The sequence below is a fragment of the Myotis daubentonii genome, chromosome 13 (genome assembly GCF_963259705.1).
Source record: "Myotis daubentonii chromosome 13, mMyoDau2.1, whole genome shotgun sequence".
Lineage (NCBI taxonomy): Eukaryota > Metazoa > Chordata > Mammalia > Chiroptera > Vespertilionidae > Myotis > Myotis daubentonii.
In genome coordinates this window covers 45,266,051-45,290,521 of record NC_081852.1, presented here as the reverse complement: position 1 = coordinate 45,290,521, position 24,471 = coordinate 45,266,051, and the positions used below count along the sequence as shown (strand labels likewise).

General features: G+C 38.5%; 2 protein-coding genes across 10 annotated transcripts in view; one reads left to right on the top strand and one right to left on the bottom strand.

Annotated features, from left to right (window-relative positions):
• LOC132214241 (histone lysine acetyltransferase CREBBP-like) overlaps positions 1-24,471 on the bottom strand; it is a 390,706-nt gene that overhangs the window by 221,065 nt on the left and 145,170 nt on the right. The gene's annotated exons all lie outside the window — the stretch shown is intronic.
• The window catches only part of ERLIN1 (ER lipid raft associated 1), a 40,446-nt gene that overhangs the window by 6,117 nt on the left and 9,858 nt on the right, over positions 1-24,471 (top strand). For 4 of the 9 annotated variants that reach the window (XM_059661060.1, XM_059661064.1, XM_059661062.1 and 1 more), the window contains 6 exons: positions 649-695; positions 3,102-3,163; positions 5,653-5,778; positions 8,291-8,364; positions 15,624-15,682; positions 19,427-19,518. In XM_059661060.1, the coding sequence (XP_059517043.1) occupies positions 649-695; positions 3,102-3,163; positions 5,653-5,778; positions 8,291-8,364; positions 15,624-15,682; positions 19,427-19,518 (460 nt within the window). Of the gene's footprint in view, positions 1-648; positions 696-3,101; positions 3,164-5,613; positions 5,779-8,290; positions 8,365-15,623; positions 15,683-19,426; positions 19,519-24,471 lie in introns of those variants that run through there. The other 5 variants (XM_059661065.1, XM_059661067.1, XM_059661066.1 and 2 more) reach the window with 3 other exon arrangements.

Here is a 24,471-nt window from a genome sequence, read left to right as displayed (position 1 = left end):
TACACTCATTAGGTATTCACCTATTGGAGGCCTTAGAGTGCAATAGAGAATCACTATGGATGCAAACAAAGGGGCAAAGTAAATAAATACCAGATTGTTGGAAGGAAGCACCGCTGGTGGTGGCAGTTCTGTTAAAAAGGAAATTGAACAGACCATTTGAGAAATTATTAGGGCCTAAACTAAAATATTGACTACATCTTCAGAGAAAAAGATTGCTTTTCAGCTCAAGGGTACCTTTGAGCTGTATGCATAAAATAGTTATCTTTTATTTTCGTCATAAGCAGTAATATTAGCAGTGGAATCAAAGTTCAGAGCACAAGTCCTCGTAGTAGTATCCTTGTGGGAAAGCCATGTAGTTTGTAACCCCAGGCCAGCTCTAGGCAAATCAGGGACTCTGAGAGGTTGAACATTGACACTTTCCTAGTGCATCCTGATTCAAACATTAACTGTAAAATATTTTGTCTCAAAACTTTCATGTCTGCTGGGATACAAAAAGAAATTACTTTGATAGCTAATCTTTGGTGACTAGAACTGTAATGGCGTGCTCCTATTTTTACCTCTCAGTACTTCTCCAGAGGTTTTCCCTCTGGGACCGGTACTTCTTTGACAATATGTGTCCTGAGTATTGAGATTTTTTTTCCTCCCCAGACAACACTACAAACTGATGAAGTTAAAAATGTGCCTTGTGGAACAAGGTAAGCTTTCCCCTCACTAACCAACCTCCCTTTAGTTCAGATGGAGTTTCTGTTCATAAGCTATAATCAGTTAAACATCTTTCAAATGGCATGAAAGTAACTCCCCGAGTTTTCTCTTCTGGGCATTATATGAGGAAAGTCCTGTCTCCAGCAGGAGCTTTTTATCTTAAGAGTCATTAGGGTGTTATTGAAAAGAACCAGCAGACCTAACTTCGTACATACATCAGCACTGCCACAGCTGCTTTATTGAGTTTTGTTTTTTTAACTAGACTTTATTTTTTAGTGCATTTTTAGGTTCATAGCTAAATTGAGCGGAAAGAGCAGAGTTGACATATACTCCTTGCTGCCACACATGCCTTTATTGACTTTGCTAAGCTCAATTCCCTCATTTGTAAAAATCAGGTAATAAGACCTATCTTGCAGTTATACCAAGGGACAGAATTAGTGTATATGAAGTGCCTAACCCAGCACTTGATCCAGAGTAAGTACTCAATAATAGGTAGTTTAAAATGAAATCGTCTCACCTGTCATCTGTAGTATTAACCCTTTGTGGTCGTATTAAATTTGGACATGGGTGTCGTACTGGTCGGAATTAATTTCCATTGAAAGAGCAGTGATACATAACATGCAAGATTATGAAGGATAAACAAGATTTATTAATTCTTTTTTTGGAACTACGTCACTACTAGTAGAATCACTACAAACGTTATCCCTTTCTACGTCAGAGTCAGTATTCAAGGTGCCAAAATAAAACTCTTCATCGTTACTTTCAGATTCGTAGTACACTTCTTTCGGTAACTTTCATTTTGCCATTTTGGAGTATTATTTTGAAATATCTTAACAAGCGAGAATGCCTAATTACAGTTAAACGTAATTTGTAAAGCTTTATTTGAAATTCTGCGAAGTATCTCCAAAGCTTGTCGATTTCTTCACTCTCAAAAGGCGACTGACTCACCACGGTGTTTTGCATGGCGAGTGTGAACGACCGCGTTTGTTTATATTGAGTTTCGATATCTCCGATTTGTCGGGGCAGTGTTTTGGTTCGTGACAAGGTTGCTTAGACACTCAAGAGCTTTCAGAGAAATTATGAACTGATACATGAATGCATAGAGTTAAGATTCGTACGGTTCCTTGCTGTGGTGGCTGAGAGCAGACATACGACCGGAACGGTAAAAAAGCTTTGGTGGCTGAGAGTAGACAAACGACCGCAAAGGGTTAAAAGCCATCCAGAGTTTCTGATTCAGTAGGTCTGGAATGAGGCCTGAGAATTTGCATTTCTAGCAGAAGTTCTCAGGTGATGTAATGCTATTTCTGGTTTTCGGACCTTTGAAAATCGCTACACTAAAGAGTTTTAAGGAAAGAAAGGCAAGCAAGGCATATATTATTTCTAGAATATAATCAGTACATTGAATTGTATCAAAAGAATAATGTAAAATTGAAGGTATTTTTTAAATGCTTTATTTTAAATGACTAAAATATTTATTACAAGCCTATATAAAAGAGGCTTTGACATCAGTGGAAGGACACATGCTTTTTAAAAGGGAGCAAATTTCCTGTGTTTTAAGTTATTTGGTAAGTTCTCCCTAGGTCTGTCTGTCAATTTTTTTTTTTTTATGGATTCCCTTTAGAGATGACTCAAAATTGGCAGCTAGTGAGATTTTTGGTAAATTTCATGTTAATCTTTTTGCTTTCCTATCTTTTTCAGGTTTTTGTTTGTTTGTTTGTTTGTTTGTTTGTTTGTTTTTAGTGAGCATGTATTACTCTTTTCTTGTGGGGGGGGGGGATGTCATTGTAAGTTGGTAGGAAGGCTTAGTTGTTTAGTTTCAAAATCTCTAATTTCATGTACCTCAAGTTGAAGTTCACATGTCCCTCATGGTAGCCCAGGAAGTATAGGAACCACTAATTAACAAGACCTATCTTTCTAGTGTGTCAGTTTTACTTGAGGAGCAAATTTTTTTTATACAAGAATAAATATGGATAAAACATAAAAACTCTTCGATTAATTATTAAGATAAAGCAGGAAACCCAAAGGATTTTAGAGTGTGGCTAGCCTTCATACCTCCTGAGGAACCATTTTACTTGGTTTCTTGATAGAAGACTTTGAGAAGAGCACTGTGTTATCTGTTGGCCAGTTAATAAGGACAAAGTACTAAGTAGCTTTAGGTTACAGGTTTGGTCTTCATGTGAGCTGAATTGATCACAACAGTTACAGAGGTGAACCTTTGTTATGAGAGGAACTAGTGTAGGGTTATTTGAGTAGTGATTAGTGGAGTCATTTTAATCAGTAATATATGTCTTTAGATTTTCCTTCTAAATTTCTATCTTGTGGGATATGTTTGATGATCTGGGATTATAATAGAATTTGTATTTGGCTCATGCTTTTTCCTTTTTTTTTTTTTTCTTTAGTGGTGGGGTCATGATCTATATTGATCGAATAGAAGTGGTTAATATGTTGGCCCCTTATGCAGGTATGGTACTGATCTGTTCTGTTGTTTTAAAGTTATAATCAGAGTATTTATAACTGAGAGATTCCCTGAAGAATAGAAAGGTACTTTTAAAGTTTTATGACCTCATTTATTTATATATGTATAGAAAAATAATCACTGGAATATTTTCCATTTCAAGAGAATGTTGGCAGAAATAGGTTACAAGTTCTAGACCAGGGGTGGGCAAACTTTTTGACTCGAGGGCCACAATGGGTTCTTAAACTGGACGGGAGGGCCGGAACAAAAGCATGGATGGAGTGTTTGTGTGAACTAATATAAATTCAAAGTAAACATCATTACATAAAAGGGTACTGGTCTTTTTTTTTTTTTTTTTTTTTTAGTTTTATTCATTTCAAACAGGCCGTAGTTTGCCCACGGCTGTTCTAGACAGTGTTGACTTTTCTGCAACTGTATGGGTTACTCTTTGTTTTTAAAGAGCAAGACAGTCATTGATTATTTCTAGAATTTCTAGAAAGTAGCATTTTATCCAGTCAGGATGAGAGATCATTTTCATGCATGCTAAAAACCTATAATTGATTAAGTCCTAGGCCACATTGATTTGTGACCATAGAAAAATCTTTTCTGGTTGTGAGTTATGCTATTACTTGCAAAGCAATCTGAAAGTCCTTGTTGTGGGGAAAACATTTTCTTGGTAAAAGATGAAAACCTAGAGATGGAGTGGGTACTGTTAAAAAACGTAAGAAAATCTGTCTTTGTTTGGTTTGAACCCTCCCCCCAATTTTTTTTTTTTTGTAGCAGAATACACATAAAATAAGTCATCTTAACCATTTTTTTAAGTGTACAGTTCAGTGGTATTAAATACATTCAGATTGTTGAACCACCGTCACCAACTCTATCTTGATAACTCTTCATTTTGCAAAATGAAACTCGATAAACATTGAACAATAATTCCCATTTCCCCTTCTCTTCAGCCCCTGGTAATTACCAATGTCCTTTTTAAGGTTGAATAATATTCCATTGTATGTATATACCACATTTTGTATATCCATTCATCCATCAATGGACATTTGGGTTGCCTTTACGTTTTAGCTGTTTTGAATAATCTATGAACATGGATGTACATCGGTCTCTTTTAGTGGAAAGATCTGCCATTCTACCTTTATCTTTATTATTAAAATTGGCATGCCCAGTATGTACAGGAGACTGTATTTGTCGAAAACAATTTTAAAAGGTGAAGTTAGAACCTTTTCCCTAAGGAGTTTTTATTTTACTTAAGAAGACATAATACCAAATATATATTGGAATGTAAGGTCATGCTAAATTTCATGTCACTGGATCAGGCACAAATAGCAAAAGGAGTTCATACCAGAGAACAGGCTGTATTACTGCCAAGTGGATTTGGATTCTGTTTTTCAGTGATTAAGTATTTTCATTGTCCTTTTTCATCTACTTTCCCTGGCAACAAATCAGTGGGATGACTTGTGATTGGAAAAATAGAAGCAAGGGAGATTGCTTTTCTCTGGCCAAAGATAAAGAGGAAACTATTGGTTCACCAGTTCATTTAGAAATGACCAAGCAAATGAATTAGTCAACAAATATTTATTGGTGGCGTATCTATCGAGGAAAGGCTATTGGAGCAAGTCCTTGGGTCTGAACAGAGAAAGCAGCATGTGTTGTTGTTGTTGTTTTTATTTTTTACTTTTCAATTATAGTTAATGAACAGTATTAGTTTCAGGTTTACAACCCAGTGATTAAACATTTATATACATTACAAAGTGATCACCCCAATAAATCTAGTTCCCATCTGACATCATACATAGTTAATAAAATATTATTGACTATATTCCCTATGCTGTACTTTACATCCCGATGATTATTCTGTAATTGCCAATTTGTACTTCTTAATTCCTTCACCTTTCTCACCCATCCTCCAACCCCCATGTTTGAATAGTAAAGCACAGGTTCAGGTATGGTCTATTAGTAGGTGCCCTTAAGCACATTTCTGAAATGCTCTGTTTCTCAGTTTCCTCAATTAGATTTTTTGTGATAATGAAATTCTAATATATGTAAATTGCCTGGCATAAAGCCTGGCCCAATAAATGTTTGCTTCTTTCCCTTCTAGCCTGGTATCTTTTTTAACAGCCTTTAAAAACTGCCTTTTTGAAAATGGCCTTCTGCAGCTGCTTCCTTCTTTTATTCCCACTGTTCCTCAATTAGTTAAGGCCCTCTTTACCTCTTAGCTAAACTTTTGCTTTGTAGTAATTGCTTTACACTTTCCTGCCTCTCATCTTTGTGCCTCCCAATTCATCTTCATACTGCTGCCAAAGTACAAATCTGATTGTGTCATGCCTTCACTTGAAAACTGTCAGTTCCTTATACCTCTAAGATATGTATACTCTTCTTAGTATGGAATTCGAAGTTTGCCTACTAGAATTATAATATCAGTGTAACTTTTACCTTGGCTGAATTAGGAGATACATGAGTAAACATGGGTTGTACCTCTCCTTCAGTGTTTGATATTGTGAGGAACTACACTGCAGACTATGACAAGACCTTAATCTTCAATAAAATCCACCACGAACTGAACCAGTTTTGCAGCGCCCACACACTTCAAGAAGTTTACATTGAATTGTTTGGTAAGTGTCTTATTTGTTTTGAATATGTAAGTAACCAATTGGAAATCTTGTTCAACTTGTTTATGGATGCTATAACAAAATTAGTAAACATGCTATTTGAGCATGCCTTCTGAATTTAAAATAGAGCAATTGTCTTTAAAATATTCTTTATCTTAAGCTTAAATTTCTTATGATTAGATTAATTAGTTGCTCAGACAAGCTATTTTAAGAATGACGAAATTAGTGCACTGAGGAGGTGGACCCTTAGCCCGGCCTGTGCCCTCTCATAGTCCAGGACCCCTCTGGGGGAGTGGCCCTAAGCAGGTGGACATCCCTCTTGCAGTCCCGGATCCCTCGCTCCTTACCTCTGGGCTTGCTGCTCCTTAGCGCTGCTGTGGAGGCCAGAGAGGCTCCCGCCACCACTGCTGTGCTCGCCAGCTGTGAGCCCAGCTTCGGGCTGAGCACCGCTCCCCCTGTGGGAGTGCACTAATCACCAGAGGGCAGCTCCTGCATTGAGCGTCTGCCCCCTGGTGGTCAGTGCACATCATAGCGACCAGTTGTTCTGCCGTTTGGTCGATTTGCATATTAGGGTTTTATTATATAGGATATCCATTTTCTGAAATGCGTAATACATAACTATATCCTGTTTTTTCTATGATAACTTACTAAAAAATAGCTTTGTTGCTATTTTAATAGATAATTTAGGGAAATTTAGAAGTCTGTGTCCTGGAGTTTCCCAAGACCCACCTCCAGGTTTGATGATTTGCTAGGAGGTCTGACAGGACTCATTATTTCAGTGGTTCTCAATCTTCTGGCTCTTTAAATACAGTTCCTCATGTTGTGACCCAACCATAAAATTATTTTCGTTGCTACTTCATAACTGTAATGTTGCTACTGTTAAGAATCGTAATGTAAATATCTGAGATGCAGGATGGTCTTAGGCGATCCCTCTGAAAGGGTCGTTCGACTGCCAAAGGGTTCGCGACCCACAGGTTAAGAACCGCTGCATTATTTAGTTGTACTCTCAGCTAAGACGCATTAACAGCAAAACAATAAGGGACAGGGTTGAAGTCTGAAGGAAACCAGGCACAAGCTTTCAAGAGTGTTCTCCCAGTGGAGTCAAGCAGCATACACTTAATTACTCCAGCACAGAATTGCGACGTGTGAAAACGTTGTCTACTTAGGGAAGCTCATTAGAGACTCACTGCCCAGGATTTTTTGGGGGGGCTGGTCATATAGGCACCCTCTGCATGGTGTATATCAAAATTCTAGACTCCCAGAAGGAAAGCAGGTATTTGGCATAAACCACATTATTTGTATGAACAATTTAGGTGCAGTGAGTTATTCTTATCAATTATGGGGTTGATGGAAATCCTCTCTAAGTCCCAGTTCCCAGGTGACAAGCCAAGGCTAACTTGCAAACAGGTTTTTCTAAGGATGTCAGCTTCAGGCCTCCTACATTTACTCTTTTTCTGCATAAATTACCTTTTTTGTTCATTCTTGCCTGACAATATTTTTTCCCCATTGATTTTGGGAGACAGAGTGGAAGAGGAAGAGAAAGAAAGAGAGAGAGAGAGAGAAACATCAATGTGAGAGAGACATAGCAATCGGCCTTTCGCATGCCCTCCCGCACCTGCAATCCGGATACGTGCCCTTGACTGGGAATCAAACCCAAGACCCTTTGGTGTGCGGGCCAGCGCTTTAACTATTTAGCAACACTGGCCAGGGCTGCACAAATAACTTTTCATTTATAACAGTGAAAGCTGTGACCAGTGATTGGGTTGTTGCTGTTGGCTCCTTACTTCTTCCTGGAGTTCTTAGTGAATTTCTTAGAAGCAGGCATAGGGATGGTTAATCAGTTTGGAAAGCTACCAGTTGATTCATCAATGATTGACAACTATTGGGATGGTGTCTGAGAAAACTGTTCTGTCCTGATTTGTCACGTCACCCATCTTTGTAATAATGTTGACTGTACTGTTGAGGTGGATCCAGAATTCATGAGTTATAAGGCCAGATGAAGTATGACATGTCTGCTGTCCATTTTTGTGGGCTTCGAAGACCTTCCTGTGAGCCATTCCACCCACCTTGTTCTCTCTATTTTTAAATCCAACATAATAGGCAGAGGTCCATGGAAATGAAATTTAGTTATTTGGATGTTTGGGGTAAAGATTGAAGAAAAAAATTTTTTTAAATGAGAAGCAGGACATGTGTTAATTAAAAACAATGAATTGATATTAGCGACCTAGATTCTCTATTTATTGGATCAACTTAATTTCTTTGATAATTCCTCACACTTTCTCCCACACAAAAGGAAAACTAAATATACACACACACACACACACACACACACATATATATATATATTACATATATTTGTTTATATATATGTGTATATGTGAAGCACTTTAAGCTCTATGAAACAATAGTACCATGGGAACTTTAGATCTAATAATTGGTTTTGTTTCAATATTAAGACAATGTAAAAAAAATTTTTTGAGTGTCATGAGAATTGTTTTTTTGGCTTCAAAAACAGATCAAATAGATGAAAACCTGAAGCAAGCTCTGCAGAAAGATTTAAATGTCATGGCACCAGGCCTCACCATACAGGTAAGCCTTTTTCCTAGAAAAATTATCTGGGAATTTTGAGAGCTTTGAATTTAAAGGTCCTTTTATCATACTGTTTATTCTGCAATTATTTAGTTGAAGTGCTATAGTGAATTATAGAATACCTTTCTCAGTTTGACTTTAGGTCTCTGCCAAAATAAAATACTCTTATAGCTAATCATGAATTCCTAGAGGGAACAGATAAGCTGAGGCTCTTACAAGGAAATAAAATACACATACTGATAGTGTGAGGCATTACTAAGTTACAGTAATGGTTATAAATCAGTGTAAGAGTATCCCTTATGAAAGGAATTTCAAGTATAAGATTTGGACAATAATTCTACACAAAGTAGATGTCCTGAAGCATTAATTGACAGGGAAATTGATTGGGTTATTGCTGTAAGAGTTTAAGAGAACATTGCAGGAGAGTCTGCCTAGAAATGACTGTGATTGAGTTGGGATTTTAGGTATGTCTGGAATAATAGGACTTATAGGGGGAAAAGGAGTAAAGAAGGTATTTCAAGTGGGTGGATTGCCCTGAGTAAAGAAAGGCAAGGTAGCAGCTGAAATTAATGGTGGTGGTAGCAGCAGTGGTGGTGGCAGTGGCAGTGGTGGCAGTGGCGGCAGCAGCAACAGCATTGGGAGATAGAATGGTGAGAGGCTATATGCCTGCTTTTTTTAGTCAGTAATTTTTTAGATTTAATTGAAATCCATTAGTGGATTCTAAAATCAGTTTTAGTGGGTCATGACCAGCATTTTAAGTAAAATGGAATTAAATAGGAAAATAAATCAGATTCTGTAAAATTTTTGTGTTACGTAAGTATGTGGGTAGGTTTTTGTATTGGGTCTCACTGTAAAATGTGTTTTTGCTGTGGTCATATCATGGTCAGTAACATTTGAAAGCCTTGGGTCTGGATCTGGATTACCTGAGAAGTGGTAATATGGCTTCTCCAGTGTCCTTTCTCAGAGTTACTAGGAGATCAATTGATCGTGTGCTGAACGTCACTGCAGCTAAAGATGATGCTTTGTTTGGTGTCATATGTCTCAATTGTCTGTCTCATTGCTACTGAGAGTGTGCACTCACTTTTGCGTGATCGTGTGTTGTCACATAAACAAGACTGGAAAGATGGCTAGCGTTTTTCCTATCCTCATTCATATTGTGCCATTATCTCTGATGGGTGCCTGAGGGGAAGCCACCAAAGTTAAGGGGTCATTTGAAATGTCCAGAGTTAACTGCAAAATTCTCTTGGTTGTACATTCAGTTGTGGCTGGAGTAGCTCTTCAGGTTTAAAGATAATGTGAATATCACAGAGTCTTAGATTCTGCCCAGTTTGTTACTTGGAGATGTAGCTCATTCTTTTTAACAGCTGCCTAGAATTTGTTGTCATCTACACTAATAAAAGAGAAACATGGTAATTGGCGTATGACCGCTACCCTTTTCATTGGCTAATCAGCGAGATATGCAAATTAACTGTCAGCCAAGATGGCCTCCGGCAGCCAGGCAGCTTGAAACTAACATGAGGCTTGGTTGCCTCAGTGATGGAGGAAACCAACGTTCCCCGCCTGCGACTGCAGGCCTCTGAGCGGGCAGTTTAAGAAACATTGTAACAAATACCGTAGGACGTCAGCCAGCAGATTTGCAACATTGTAAGCAAAGGTTTGCAACATTGTAAGCAAAGGCCAGAAACCTACTTTCAGCCGTGCGGAGGCCTAAGAGCTGGAGCCAAGCCTCAAGGTAAAGCTGGCCCAGAATAAAAAAAAGAAAAGAAAAAAAGGAGCAGTTGGGAACTTCAGTCACTCCCAGCCTGAAAACAGCCCTCAGCCCCTCACCCAGGATGGCCAGGCACCCCAGTGGGGACCCCCACCCTGATCCAGGACACCCTTCAGGGCAAACCAGCCGGCCCCACCCATGCACCAGGCCTCAATCCTATATAGTAAAAGGGTAATATGCCTCCCAGCACCGGGATCAGTGTGACAGGGGGCAGCGCCCAAACCCCCTGATCGCCCTGCAGCTCTGTGTGTGACAGGGGGCGGGGCCCCAACCCCCAGAGCAGCCCTGCTCTGTGCCTGATATGGGGGAGCTCCCCAACCCCGCCCCCCCCCCCACGGGCCTTGCTCTGTGTGTGATGGGGTAGAGCCATAACCTCCCCATCAGCCCTGCCCTGAGTGTGAGAGTGGCGGCGCCCCAACCCCCTGATCGGCCCTGCTCTGTGGGTGATAGATGGCGGTGCCCCAACCCCCTGATGGGCCCTGCTCTGTGTGTGACAGGGGGTGGCGCCGCAACCTCCCCATCGACTCTGCCTTGAGTGTGACAGGGGACGGTGCCCCAATCCCCCAATTGGCCCTACCCTGAGCGTGACTGAGGGTGGCATCACAACCTCCCAATCTGCCCTGCTCTGTGCATGACGGGGCAGCGCCCCAACTCCCCAATTGGCCCTGCTCTGAGCCTGACCAGGGGCTGCACCTAGGGATTGGGCCTGCCCTCTGCCACCCGGGAGCAGGCCTAAGCCAGCAGGTCGTTATCTCCCAAGGGGTCCCAGACTGCGAGAGGGCACAGGCCGGGCTGAGGGACCCCCTCCCCCCCCGAGTGCACAAATTTTTGTGCACCGGGCCTCTAGTTATTATATAACCACTAGAGGCCTGGTGCACGACATTCATGCACTGGAGGAGGGGGTCCCTCAGCCCAGCCTGTGCCTTCGGCAGGTGGACATCCCCCGAGGGGTCCTTAGTGCTGCCGTGGAGGCGGGAGAGGCTCCTGCCACCGCTGCTGTGCTCGCCAGCCATGAGCCCAGCTTCTGGCTGAGTGGGGCTCCTCCTGTGGGAGTGCACTGACCACCAGGGGGCAGCTCCTGCATTGAGCATCTGCTCCCTGGTGGTCATTGTGTGTCATAGCGACCAGTCATTCCACCATCCAGTCAATTTGCATACTAGGGTTTTATTATATAGGAGTTTCCTGTTCTCCCCCCCCTTTTTTTTTGCTGTTAGTAAACAATAATGTAGGGAATATTCTTGACACATCTCCTTATATGTAAAAATTATCTTTCAATTGGCTGTACAATTCTACATTCTTACCAGTAGTATGTGTGAATACTTATTTGTCTACAACTCATTAGATTTGAAGCAATCAGATGTTATTTTTGCTAAATGGCTGATAGATTTGAAGTTCTCTCTCTCTTCGATTTGCATTTCCTTAGTTATTAAATGAGGGTGAGCATCTTTCTAGTTTTTATTTTTGTAGCCATTCCTATTCTCCTCCCTGAATTGCCCACTTATCTGTTAGATTTTTTCTTACTGATTTGTTAGTAAAACTTTGTATATTCTGGATATTTTGTACACATGTTATGCAGTATGTTGTAAAATATTAGATATTAGGAAAAAGATGAATAATAAAGTGAAATTAACCACTAATCTTACTATGCAGAGATAAGAGTTTGTTGTATCTTTCCAGATTCTTCTTAATAAGCATATTGTTTATAAGTATAAGTAATGTTAAACTAAAGTAGAATTATGCCATAGCTGTTTTTTTCACTAGCAGTATATATAAACATCTTTTCAAGTCAAAAATAAAGATTTGCTGCATTATCTCTTTTAATGGTTTTATTTAATTAATCTCTATGGCTTCCAATTTTTACTACTATATGCATCTTTAATGACCAAGCTTATAAATACATCTTTTAAAATCCTTTCCTTAGGATAAGTTCTTAAATGTAGGATTGACAGGTCAAAGTGTATGCCCTGTTTGGCACTTTTTGATACATAATGCCAAATTGCCTTTCAGTAAAACTAGCAGCTTATAATCTCTCATCAGCAGTGTTAGCTGAAATTTCTGCCAGAGGAGTTTTATTATTGATATTTTTATGGCATATCAGGTACCTCAATTGGTGTATAAGTTTTAAAATTGTGAGCATAGGTCCCAGTCATTGTGTCTCAGTGGTTGAGCATCGACCCATAGGCTTGATCCCCAGTAGAGGGCATGCAGGAGGCAGCTGATCAATAATTCTCTCTCATCATTGATGTTTCTCTCTCTCTCCCTCTCTGTTCCTGTCTCTGAAATCAAGAAAAATATATTATAAATAAATAAAATTGGGAGCATAGTTTATGGCTTTTATGTAACACATCATCATTTTTGTTCCTTTTAGAATTTCTGATCTAGGTTAGAAACTCATATGCCAAATTAAATTCATACTCATGAATTTAATGAGTCTTAATGCTGTTAAATATGTAGTCCTTTTTCTAAGCATTGATGTATGCAAATGATTCTTGGTGAATTCACCATCTTTACTAATTTTTTGGTTAATTTCCTTAGGGTGAGGTGTGTGTGTATGTGTGTGTTAAAAACATTTAACATGAGATCTACCCTCTTAACAAATTTTTAATACATTATTATTGACTATAAGTAAAATGTTGTACAGCAGATCTTAAGAACTATTTATCTTGCTTAACTGAAACTTTATAAATTTCCTTAGATCTTTTTAGTTACATAATTATGCCAAAAAAATCTTGATTTCGCCTTCCACAATCTAGTATTTCCCAGTCCCCAAATCATCCTATTTTAATTCTTTTTTTTTTTAATATATTTTATTGATTTTTTACAGAGAGGAAGGGAGAGAGATAGAGAGTTAGAAACATCGATGAGAGAGAAACATCGATCAGCTGCCTCCTGCACATCTCCCACCGGGGATATGCCCGCAACCCAGGTACATGCCCTTGACCGGAATCGAACCTGGGACCCTTCAGTCCACAGGCCGACGCTCCATCCACTGAGCCAAACCGGTTTCGGCCTATTTTAATTCTTTACATAACACTTCTAATTATCTGAAATTCTCTTGTTCATTTATTTGCTTTTTGTTGTTGTCTGATGTGTTTTCTCCTCCTTAAATTTTAAATTTCATGAGAGCAGTCTTGCCTTGTTTATTGATGTATCCAAGGTGCCTAGATCAGCAGCACTTGGCACAGACTGGGTACCCAATTATTATTTGTTGTTAAATGAATATTCTCTGTAACATTCGCTATTTTAATTTTTCCCTTCTCATTTTTCCTGAACAACTACTATGGCAAATTAGAGTGGTGAAAAATAACATCCTTGATATTGATTTAGTGGTGTGACTATATTATATGCTGACTTTTGGTTTAAAATACATGTTTATAACCCAGGGGTCAGTTTCAACAGATAAATTTATTTCATCAGTTTGTGGGGTTGTTTTTCTCCTTACTCCATGCGTATGTTAATTTTGGTCAGTGTCTTTGGATATGTTTTTATTTTTAATTCTTTTAAAATATGTATACACACACACACATACTTTATTTCAGAGAGGAAGAGGGAAAGAGAGATGGAAACATCAATGATGAGAGAGAATCATTGATCTGCTATCTCCTGCACACCCCCTACTGGGGATCGAGCCCTTGACCAGAGTTGAACCCGGGACCCCTTAGTCCACAGGTCGATGCTCTATCCACTGAGCAAAACAAGCTAGGGATTTTTTTTTATTTCTTAAATCTCATAATGCAACTTATTCATGGTATCTGTTACAAGTCTTTACAATGTCACATATTTGAAAATGACAAGGTTTCCTAAGATTGGCAAGCATGTAGTATGTTCTTCAGCCTCATATAGCAAGATAGACATCTATAGAAAACAGTTCTATTTTATGCTTCTTTTTGTAAGACTAAAAAGATAAATAGCTAGTTTCTTACTCAAATGCAATATGACAATGCTTTTCTTTGAATCATATTAAAATGTATTGGAAGTCATCAGTATTTCTGATAGTCACATGGTGAAATCTGGCATCTCTCACCAATTCTGGCTCTAAATTTTTGTCTTCTGGATATCTCCATGAGTTGTTGCTTATGGCCTTACAGGCCTCACCTGCAGCTTGTAATGAGTGTTTTCACCACAGTACCCAGTTTCTTAAGCCATTTCACTCTAATTTTTGTAATAAGTTATGATAGTTCTCAAAATTATGTGCAGATTTGACTGTTCACTTTCACATAAGGGAGGCTATGTTGCTTAAACATTGTAAAAAGTCTTTTTTCAAATGCCTTAAAAGAAGGGCATATGTTTAAAGTCTTTGTTGCTTAAAAGTTTAGCCAGTTTAATAAGTAAATGAATGAATGAGTGAATAAGAAAGGAGGAGAAGGGGGAAAAAGAAGGGAAGGGAAGGGGAAAGGAAGGGGAGGGAAGGGAAAAACAAAGGGAGGGGAGGAGGATGGCGGGGGTGGGGGGTGGGGGGGGGAGGCAGGGGAGGGGGCGATGTGAAGAAGCCCGAGCCAATGTGGCTCAGTTGGTTGGGCATTGTCCCATGCATTGAAAGGTTGCAAGTTTGATTCCTGCACATGCCTTGGTTTCCAGCTTGATCCCTGGTAGGGGACGAGCAGGAGGGAGCCGATTGATGTTTGGCTTTCACATCGATGTTTCTCTCCCCTTCTCCCTCTCTCTCTAAAAATCAGTTTTATAAAAAGTAAAAGTTTAACGAATTTTCAGAGGAAAATTAACTTTCAGATCAGCAAAGTGTTTTGTGTATGCTTGCAGTGTAGGAGGGAGTGAGGGATGTTTAACTAGTAAAACCAAAATGTGGTGAGAGATCAAGTCCTATATGTAGAAAAGTCAGCCTTCAAAAACTACACTTCCCAAGTATGTCAAAGTACACTGGTTAGGAAAACAAAGTTTCTAGCAAAAAGTGTCTACAAAGTGAGATTCTAGAAAGCATATAAGCTATTAATTGGTATTTGTTTTCCTTCTGTCTTTGGCTGTTTGTTGATAGCCAGTACTGAGTGATTGCTGGTTTAGAAAGTGGTAAATTCATTTACTACTCACTGTGTTAAGTTGCATGTACCCACCTGGGTTTTTTGTTTTCATTTTTGTTTTTGGTTGTTTTCTACTTAACAATTTAAATCTGGGAATTTTACCTGTCTTTTATTTCTTTGGTTTGCAAATTGGAAAAGGAATCAAAATATCCAACTAAAGAGCTTTGTGAAAAGTCTTTTAAGAGAGAACTTTTTCCCACAGAAGTTTATTTCCTCAACTGGTAGAATGGTTTTCCTGTAATCAGGCTTTTTTTTTTAAACAAGAGGCAGCTTATCCTTGATTATTGGTGTGATGCTGAAAAGTAGATTTTTCTCGTGGGATCCCCACGGGTGTTAGTAGGCAGCTAGCCATGTCGTAGTTGTTTTGTTAGTCTCACTTGAGGAGCTCGTCTATAGAAGATTTAGTTGGAAGATTCATTTTTCAAATATACTTTGGCTTTTTCACTTTTATTTTTTAGGCTGTGCGTGTTACAAAACCCAAAATCCCAGAAGCCATAAGAAGAAATTTTGAGTTAATGTGAGTAATGTGCATGGGATCCCAATATTTTATTTAGGGCTGTCTACATATTAATATACCAGTCTGAAGGAAATGTCTGTGTGAGATATTACACTCTGGGGTGTGTTATGTGTTTATATTCCATACTTTAATTCTAGTAATACAGTCAAACCTCGGTTCTCGAACGTCTCCCATCTTGAACAATTTTGGTTCACGGAAAATGTCTCAGTTGTCAAACAAAACTTGGGTTCTCAACCCAACAACCCTTTCATGATCAGTTACTCATCTCTTAGGCAACAAAGGAGAGAATGTGCAATTTTGGGTCATTTTACCGCTAAACCTCCTGTTAACATCTCAGGAAATTGTGCTGTGAATATTTTCATGTTTTTTGCTTTTGTGGCTGCTTATTATTATTAAACACGTACAGTAAGTCACCATGGGTCCTAAGAAATTAAGTGATAGCAGCAAAGTGAAAAGGAAAGTTGTGAGAACACGACAGAGTTTTAAAAAGACATAATTACAAAGCATGATAGAAGTGTTTGCATGTCTGATCTGTATATTTCATTTCTGTTAAATTTTCATTTACATTTCATGTCCTTTTTGTTTTTATAGTATTTACTTATAGCTTAAACAGTACCTTAGACGTGTACTGTATGTATGTAGCAAAGATTAAAACAGAATCATTGAGGGTCTGGAACAGATTAATTCAATTTACATTATTTCTACTGGTAAAAAATATTTTGGTTTTCTAACAAATCTCTTCTTGAACAGCCTTCCGGAACGAATTAAGTTCCAGAACCGAGGTTCCACCGTATTGCCTCTTCTAGTGTCCTAAATCCCCCTAGACTCTTACTAGTTTTCTCTCTATGGACATTTTAGGAGCAGCTTCAGTGACTAAGGGTGCAGATGGCTGTAGAACTATGGTTGGAAGCCTAAGGAGCTATAATTGTGTTGTGAATAATACCTTGAATTAAATATTAATAGGGGAGAAAAAGAGTTCTAGCTGTTATGGTTGAAGAGAATGCCTACATTTTGTTACTGTGTTATAATGATAAGAATAGACTCCTTATTGGTATAAGGTTTGGTTTGTATGTGGTTGTGTATCTAAATTTAGACCTGGGTCTTTACAGTTTGCCCCTGGGAAAGCTTTTCCTGAGTTGACTCCTGAGTATTATTTTCTTTTTTATGTGTCCAGGGCTGACTGGGTATGACAAGTTACTTGCTTGACATGAAATTAGTTTCTAAGCGTTTTTAGAGGATTCTTTTTAGAGGGATACTTACTGTAGTCAAAATGGCAATATTATTCTCATACAACAGTACCGAGAAGAAGAAATAAGTCTAGAAAATTTGGCTGTCATGTTAAGAGGAAAAATATGAAATGCTGGAAAAGTAACTTTGTAAAAGTTAGGAATACAACAGATGTATAAATACAAGGGGTCCAACATGTAATAATACTAGTACTTTATGGAGTGATATACTTCTAAGTCCTATTGCTCCTCAGTTTTTTATTATGCAGAGTTTTATTTTCCCTTTTTTCATTGTAGAAAAGGAACTCTTTTTAAAAACTGTAAAGCATTGCCCGGCCGGTATTGCTCAGTGGTTGAGAGCATCGACCTATGAACCAGGAGGTCATGGTTCAATTCTGGTCAGAGCACATGCCCAGGTTGCTGGCTCAGGAGGCAGCTGATCAATGATTCTCTCTCATCATTGATGATTCTATCTTTTTCTCCCTCTCCCTTCCTCTCTGAAATCAATAAAAATATATTTTAGAAAAACAAAAAAAAACTGTAAAGCACAGAGTGCCACACTGAATAGATCATGGGTCTGATCCATTCATAGAAAAAAATGTTTATTGAAGGCTCAGTATGGTGTTAGGCTTTCAATATGGTGGCTTCTGGTGATGGAAAGATGAATACTATGTGTTCTCTGCTCTCAAATTCCTCATAGTATCCAGTATGTCATTTTATGTCTTCATTAGTGTTGGCAGGAGGAAAGGCGAGAGCTTTGGGTAAATGTTTTGGGGAAATCATTGGAGTTACTTTTCAGATAATTCTGGATCTTTCCTAATTTTATAGACTATTGGATTTCCAGAATTAAAGCCATCTTGAGATCATCCAAGCTAATCGCTCACCTAATAGTAATTTTTAAAATATCATTCCTGCCATGTGGTCACCCAATTGCCACGTGTGCATACTTTTAGTGATAGGCTAGCCATTTCTATTATTAGAAAACTCAGATTCTTAGAAAAATTTTCTTACATTGAGCCCCAGTTCACCACCTAGTAAACTGCCATCTAGTTATACAGCAAATAAGGCCACTGCACAAGGGTGTATGCCTGAGGAGGGACTGAAATCCAGCCCCGTTCTACTTGCAAAACCATGCACCTAAGGACTGCATCTACCCAGAAGTTGGTGCCTTTTGTTAATTGGCCCAGAGATGCTGTGTGGCAGCGGTTCTCAACCTGTGGATCGCAACCCCTTTGGGGGTCGAATGACCCTTTCACAGGGGTCAAATTGTAACAATGACAATACATCCCGCATATCAGATATTTATATTACGATTCATAACAGTAGCAAAATTACAGTTATGAAGTAGCAACGAAAATAATTTTATGGTTGGGGGTCAGCACAACATGAGGAACTGTATTAAAGGGTCATGGCATTAGGAAGATTGAGAACCACTGCTGTATGGGTTAGCCGGAGGCCTAACAACAAAGGAGCATTTATATACTCCAGATACTTCCAAATCACAGGCATTTCCATACAGTTAGAGGAAAAAGTCAAGTTAAAATTCAAAGGTGCTAAATTTGATTCCTATCTCTAGGTAACTTTGGGCAAATCATTTAACATTTCAACCTCAGATTCATTATATATAAAACTAGAGGCCTGGTGCACGAAATTTGTGCGGGGTGGTGGGGTGGTGTCCCTTAGCCCAGCCTGCACCCTCTCCAATCCGGGACCCCTCAGGTGATGTCCGACTTAGGCTCCATCCTTGCGGTATTGGGCCTAAACCGGCAATTGGACATCCCTCTCACAATCTGGGGCCGCTGGCTCCTAACCGCTTGCCTGCCTGATTGCCCCCTAACTGGTCCCCCGTTGGCCTGGTCACCCCCTAACTGGTCCCCCACCAGCCTGGTTGCCCCCTAACTGCTCCCCTGCCGGCCTGGTCGTCCCCCAACTGCCCCCTTATTGGTCTGGTCGTCCCCTAACTGCCTCCCTGCTGGTCTGGTCCCCCCGTAACCCCCATCCCGACATGGTCACCCCCTAACTGCCCCCCTGCCGGCCAGGTCCCCCCCTAACTACCTCCCTGCTGGCCTGGCCCCCCCCCAACTACCCCCCTGCTGGTCAGGTCCCCCCCCTAACTACCCCCCTGCTGGCCTGGTTGCCCCCTAACTGCCCCCCTGCCAGCCTGGTCACCCCCTAACTGCCCCTCTGCCAGCCTGGTACCCCCCCTAACTGCTCTCTGCTGGTCTGGATGCCCCCCAACTGCCCCCTTGGCAGCCAGGTCCCTCCCTAACTACCCCCCTGCTAGCCTGGTCACCCCCCAACTGTCCGGAAGGGAGTCAGACATCCAGATGATGTCCTGTTGACCTGGTCTAATTAGCATATTACCCTTTTATTAGTACAGATAGGGTAACACCTCTCTTTGCCTATCTTAATGATTCAGAAAGTTCTTGTTGAAGATGGTTCTCTGACCCACTGTAGAGTCAGAACTACTGCTTGTGCCTGCATGTCATTTCTAATTTTTATAATAATTTGTCCACAGGGAGGCTGAGAAGACAAAACTTCTTATAGCTACCCAGAAACAAAAGGTGGTGGAGAAAGAAGCTGAGACAGAGCGGAAAAAGGCTATTATAGGTACTTGGATTTCTTTCCGAAATGGCTGTCTCTAAGTACATGTGTTGTGAGTTTGTCCTGTTGTTCTTTGTCAGCTTCATATTAGATATTGATGGGACTCAAATAAGATTGAATCATTCATATTTAGAATTCTGGAAACTTCTTTATACAGTCAGATTTTCTAAAGCCTTTAAAAGCAGATGAGGCCAGTATGTAATGAAGTTCTTTGGCTCTCCACCATGTCATTGGCTGCCACGACTATTGTCTTTTTTAAGGACAGGGAAAGTAGACAGGATCTGGGGGCAGCTCTAGCCTCTGTGGAATAGGGTTTTTGTTTATACAGATTTAGGAGAGAGAAGTTTTTGGCAAAAGCTCAAGATTATAGTACGTATCCTTGCTGCTGACATGCACATAGTTTTATCTGGAGATGAATAATACCACCTCCGAAAGCAGCAAGATTGCTTACAGCTCACTTTGAGTCAGTGACTTCCCTAACACTCCAGGGTACTGTATATTAGACTGCCATTTTAGGCCCCCAGTTGTTTGTTCCTTGGATGCTGAAAGCTTAAGGAGTCTTTCATTGAATATTTCAATTATGCAGAATATACAGAGAACAATATAATGAAGGCTTAACTTTTTGCCATATTTTCCTCAAATCATATTTGCTCTAAGAAAATTATATATCTGTTTGAAGTCTCCTTTATACTCTTCCCTGGTCTTATTTTTTAACCCGTCTTCACAGAGTAGCTTCTATTCTAAAGTTGATATATATCTTTCTGCCCATATTTTCAGACACTGAAAGTATGTGATAATTCACAGATTCTTTTAAACTACAAAAATGCTATCAGACTCTACTTTTATTTCATAACTTGTTTTTTGTTGTTGTTGTTAATTCTCACCTTGACTTTAAGAGAGAGAGGAAGGGATGGGGAGGGAAAGAGAGAAAGAAACATGGATGTGAGAGATCGGCTGCCTCCCACACACACCTGTCCGGGGTGGGGATCGAGCCTGCAACCAAGGTATGTACCCTTGGCCAGAATCGAACCCATGACCTTTCAGTCCTGGGGCTGACACTCTAACCATTGAACAAACTGTCCAGGGTCACAACTTGCTTTTTTAAACCAACATTGTTTGAGTTTTATTCATATTGATACATGATCTACTTCGTTTTTAATTACTGTGTATTTTCATGAGTAAACCTTGATTTATTCTGATAGATCACTAATGAAAATTAGGTAGTTTCTAGTTTTTTTTTTTTTTATTAGAAAGAGTGCTGCAGCCGAAACCGGTTTGGCTCAGTGGAAAGAGTGCTGCAGTAATGCCCTTATCCAGGTCTCTGTGAACACATGCAAGCATTTTCTTAGAGTAGTGTTTGTCACCAGCTTTTTGTTTTTGATCCACAATGAGAGGACTACAGAAATGGAGAATGGGTGTTTAAAAATTCCTACAGCTTTTTGTTTTTTTTAATTTACTAATTTTTTTACAGAAAGGAAGGGAGAGGGATAGAGAGTTAGAAACATTGATGAGAGAGAAACATCGATCAGCTGCCTCCTGCACACTCCCTACTGGGGATGTGCCCGCAACCAAGGTACATGCCCTTGACCGGAATCGAACCTGGGACCCTTGAGTCCGCAGGCTGACGCTCTATCCACTGAGCCAAACTGGTTAGGGCTTCCTACAGCTTTTTTTGTTTGTTGAATCTAATTGAAAACTTGAGCTTGTGCTTTTTGTTTTTAATATTTTTCTTAGTATTTCATTTTTTTAATAATTTATAAAATATTGATTCCTAACAGATAGAAATACCCCAAAAGAAGTGTGCTTTCCCACAGATTCCTCTAGAATACATATCTCGAAGCAGAATTGCTGGGTCACAGAGTATACACATCTTCAAATTTATAATCTATTGCCAAATCACTCTCCAAAGTGATTTTTCCATTCCACCTTCTGTTCAGCAGTATTTGAGTTCCAGTATATGTGTGGCCATATTGAATCACATTTCTGCGCATCCTCCTCAACCCTTGGAGTTATCAAACTTTCAAAAATTTATGCCAGTTTGATGGTGGACATTGTATCACATAATTTCAGTTGAATTTCCCTCAATACTGTAAAGTTGAATATTGTTATTGATCATTCAGTTTCCCTTTTTTTGTGGTATGTGAACTGCATGTTAATATCATCAGTCCATTATTTGATTATGTTTTTTGAACTGACTTGTAGAAGTTCTTTATATCTTCTGGATTTTAATCCTTTCCCATGTTTATACACTGCAGATATCTTCTCTCAATTTGTGGCTTGTCTTTGAACTTTATGATGTTTTTGACATACACATATATTTAATTTTCAACAAGTTAGATTCATCAATTTTTTCCTTTCTGGTTTGTGCTTTTCCCATCTTGTTTAGGAATTCTTTCTAGCCCCCAAATAATGGTTTTATTCTAAAAGTTTTGTAGTTTTGCTTTTTATATTTAGGTCTTGAATCCATTTGTTTAGTGTGACATAGGAATTCAGTTTTAGTTTTTTCAAATGGCAAACCAATTGACTTCAGACTTAAGTAGTTCATTATTTCCTCTACTTGTTTCTCATGCCACATTGGTCATACAACAAGATTCTATATATGGTTTGTTCTGTTGCTTGAGTCTCTATTTTGTTTTAATTTCTTGGTCTAGCTTTCTCCAATATTACCCTGTTTTAAATATTGTAGATTTTATGTTAAGTCTTACAATCTGGGAGAGCAAGTTTCTCCTTAACTATTTCTCTTAACTGTTCCTAACTATTACTAAAATTGGCTTGAAAACGATCCCAGGCCCTTTATTCCTCCATATACATTTTAGAACCAGTGCCTCAAGTTCTGTAAAATACAGTATTGGGGTTTTGATTGGAATTGTATCACTTGTATATATCACTTTATAGAGAATTATAATATTTATGATATTGAGTCTTATAAATCTGTTGTATTTCTCCATTTATGAGAAATGTCTTTCAAAAACTGTCATTTTCTTAAAGTTCTTGCATATTCTTTGTTAGAGATTTATTTCTTATGTTAACTTCTTTGCTATTATAATATGGTTTTTTGAAGGTACTTTTTCTGACATTTTTGCTTTTGTATAGGTATACTGTTGGTTTTTTCACTTAGCAATCTTGTTCAAAATGATATTTCTAATCTCTTGGATTTCCCATGTGAGCAGTCATACTGTCTTCAAATCAGTTCTGTTTTTTCCTTTGTAGTCCCACACTTTTTAGTTCTATCTTACTGCTTTAGGCTATGCCTTGTTGAAAAGAAAGATGGTAATCGGCATTCTTGTCTTGTTCCTAACTTTACATAGTCCCAATGATGTTGGCTGCACTTAACTTTTATTGGATTATTGAAGTTTCCTTCTGCCTCTTGATTGACAAGAGATTTTTATCGTTAATGGCTGTTAAAACTTTTAGAATTTTTTATGTATCTGTTGAAATGACCATATGCTTTTTCTTTTTAAAGCTGTTAACATGGTGAATTATAGTAATAGATTTTCTATTATTGGATAATTTTGTCTTCCTGGGATAAATCTACTTGGTCATAATGGAAGAGGTTCACCCCAATACATTTCCTTATATGGTTTGCTGGTTATTTCTGTAAAATGTTTTTATTTCAATAATTGAGATGAGCTTATAATTTTTTCCTTCTATTCTTAATGTCAGGTTTTGTATCATGGTTATATTCGCTTCAAAATGAGATGCAGAACACTTCTTTTCTAGAACATTTTGTATAAACTACATATTATCTCTTCTTTGTAGCTTTGGCGGAACTCTCTTGTAAAAGCCATCTTGGTTCAGTGGGGTTTGCGTTTGTTTTTTGGTTGTTTGTTTGTTTGCTTGTTGTATGCTTCGTTTTTTGTGGTAATAGTTAACTTACTGTTTTAATTTCTTTAAAGCATATAGGCCTACTCAGATATTTGTTTCTTTTTGAGTTCTGGTAGTTACATTTTTCTAGAAAATTATCTATTTCATCTGTTATTTCAAATTTGGGGGCATAAATTTGTAGAATTTTTATTTTATTTTTAAAACCCTCTACCAAATTGGTATGCTGCTCCCTTTTTATTTTTAATATTATTTACTGTGCCTTTTTTTTTTCCTGAATCAATTTTGCCAGAGGTCTGTCTTATTTTACTTATCTTTTCAGAGAACTGGATTTTAATTTGGTTGATTCTATTGTCACTTTTTAAAAAATAATATCACTTACACTTAGTTTTATTATTTCTTCTACCTTTTTGAGCTTACTTATTGGTTCTTTTCTAACTTAACTGGGTTAATTCTTTAGTTTTCAGTCTTTTCTAATGAAAATATGTAAGATTATATGTTTTCTTCTAAGTTCTGCTTTAGGTGTATCTCAAATTTTGAAATGTAGTTTATTATTGGTTTTCAGTTTTAATTTAGAAAAAAAAATTTCATTATGATTTCTTTGCCTGATGAATTATTAAAAGGGTTTTTAGAGGCTACCTTTTCAGTGTTGATTTCCAATAGTCAGAAAATGTTATCTGTTATATGAATTCTTAAGTATTTGTTGACATTTGCTTCGTGGCCTATCAATACATGGCCCTTTTTTGGTAAATGTCTGCCCGCCTACAAAGATTGAATATACATTCTCTGTATGCTGGATGCAGGTTTCTCTGTATAACCATTAGGTGAGGCTGGTGTTGTTCACACCTGTGTTCTTCCAGTTTTTCCCTTCTTGAGCTGTCTGTTTCTGAGGAAGGTGTGTTAAATCCCACTATGACTATGGATTTGTTAACTTACATTTCTTTCTTTATGTGTTTTGGGGCTATATCATTAAGAGCATTCAGGTTTAGATTGTTACATCTCCCAGGATAATTGCACCCATTATGTAGTAACCCTCTTTATCCCAAACATGTTTTTGGCTTAAGGTCTATTTTTTCTGATGATAATATAGCTATACCAATTTCTCTTGATTAGTTATTCTCTTGTTGTATCTTTTCA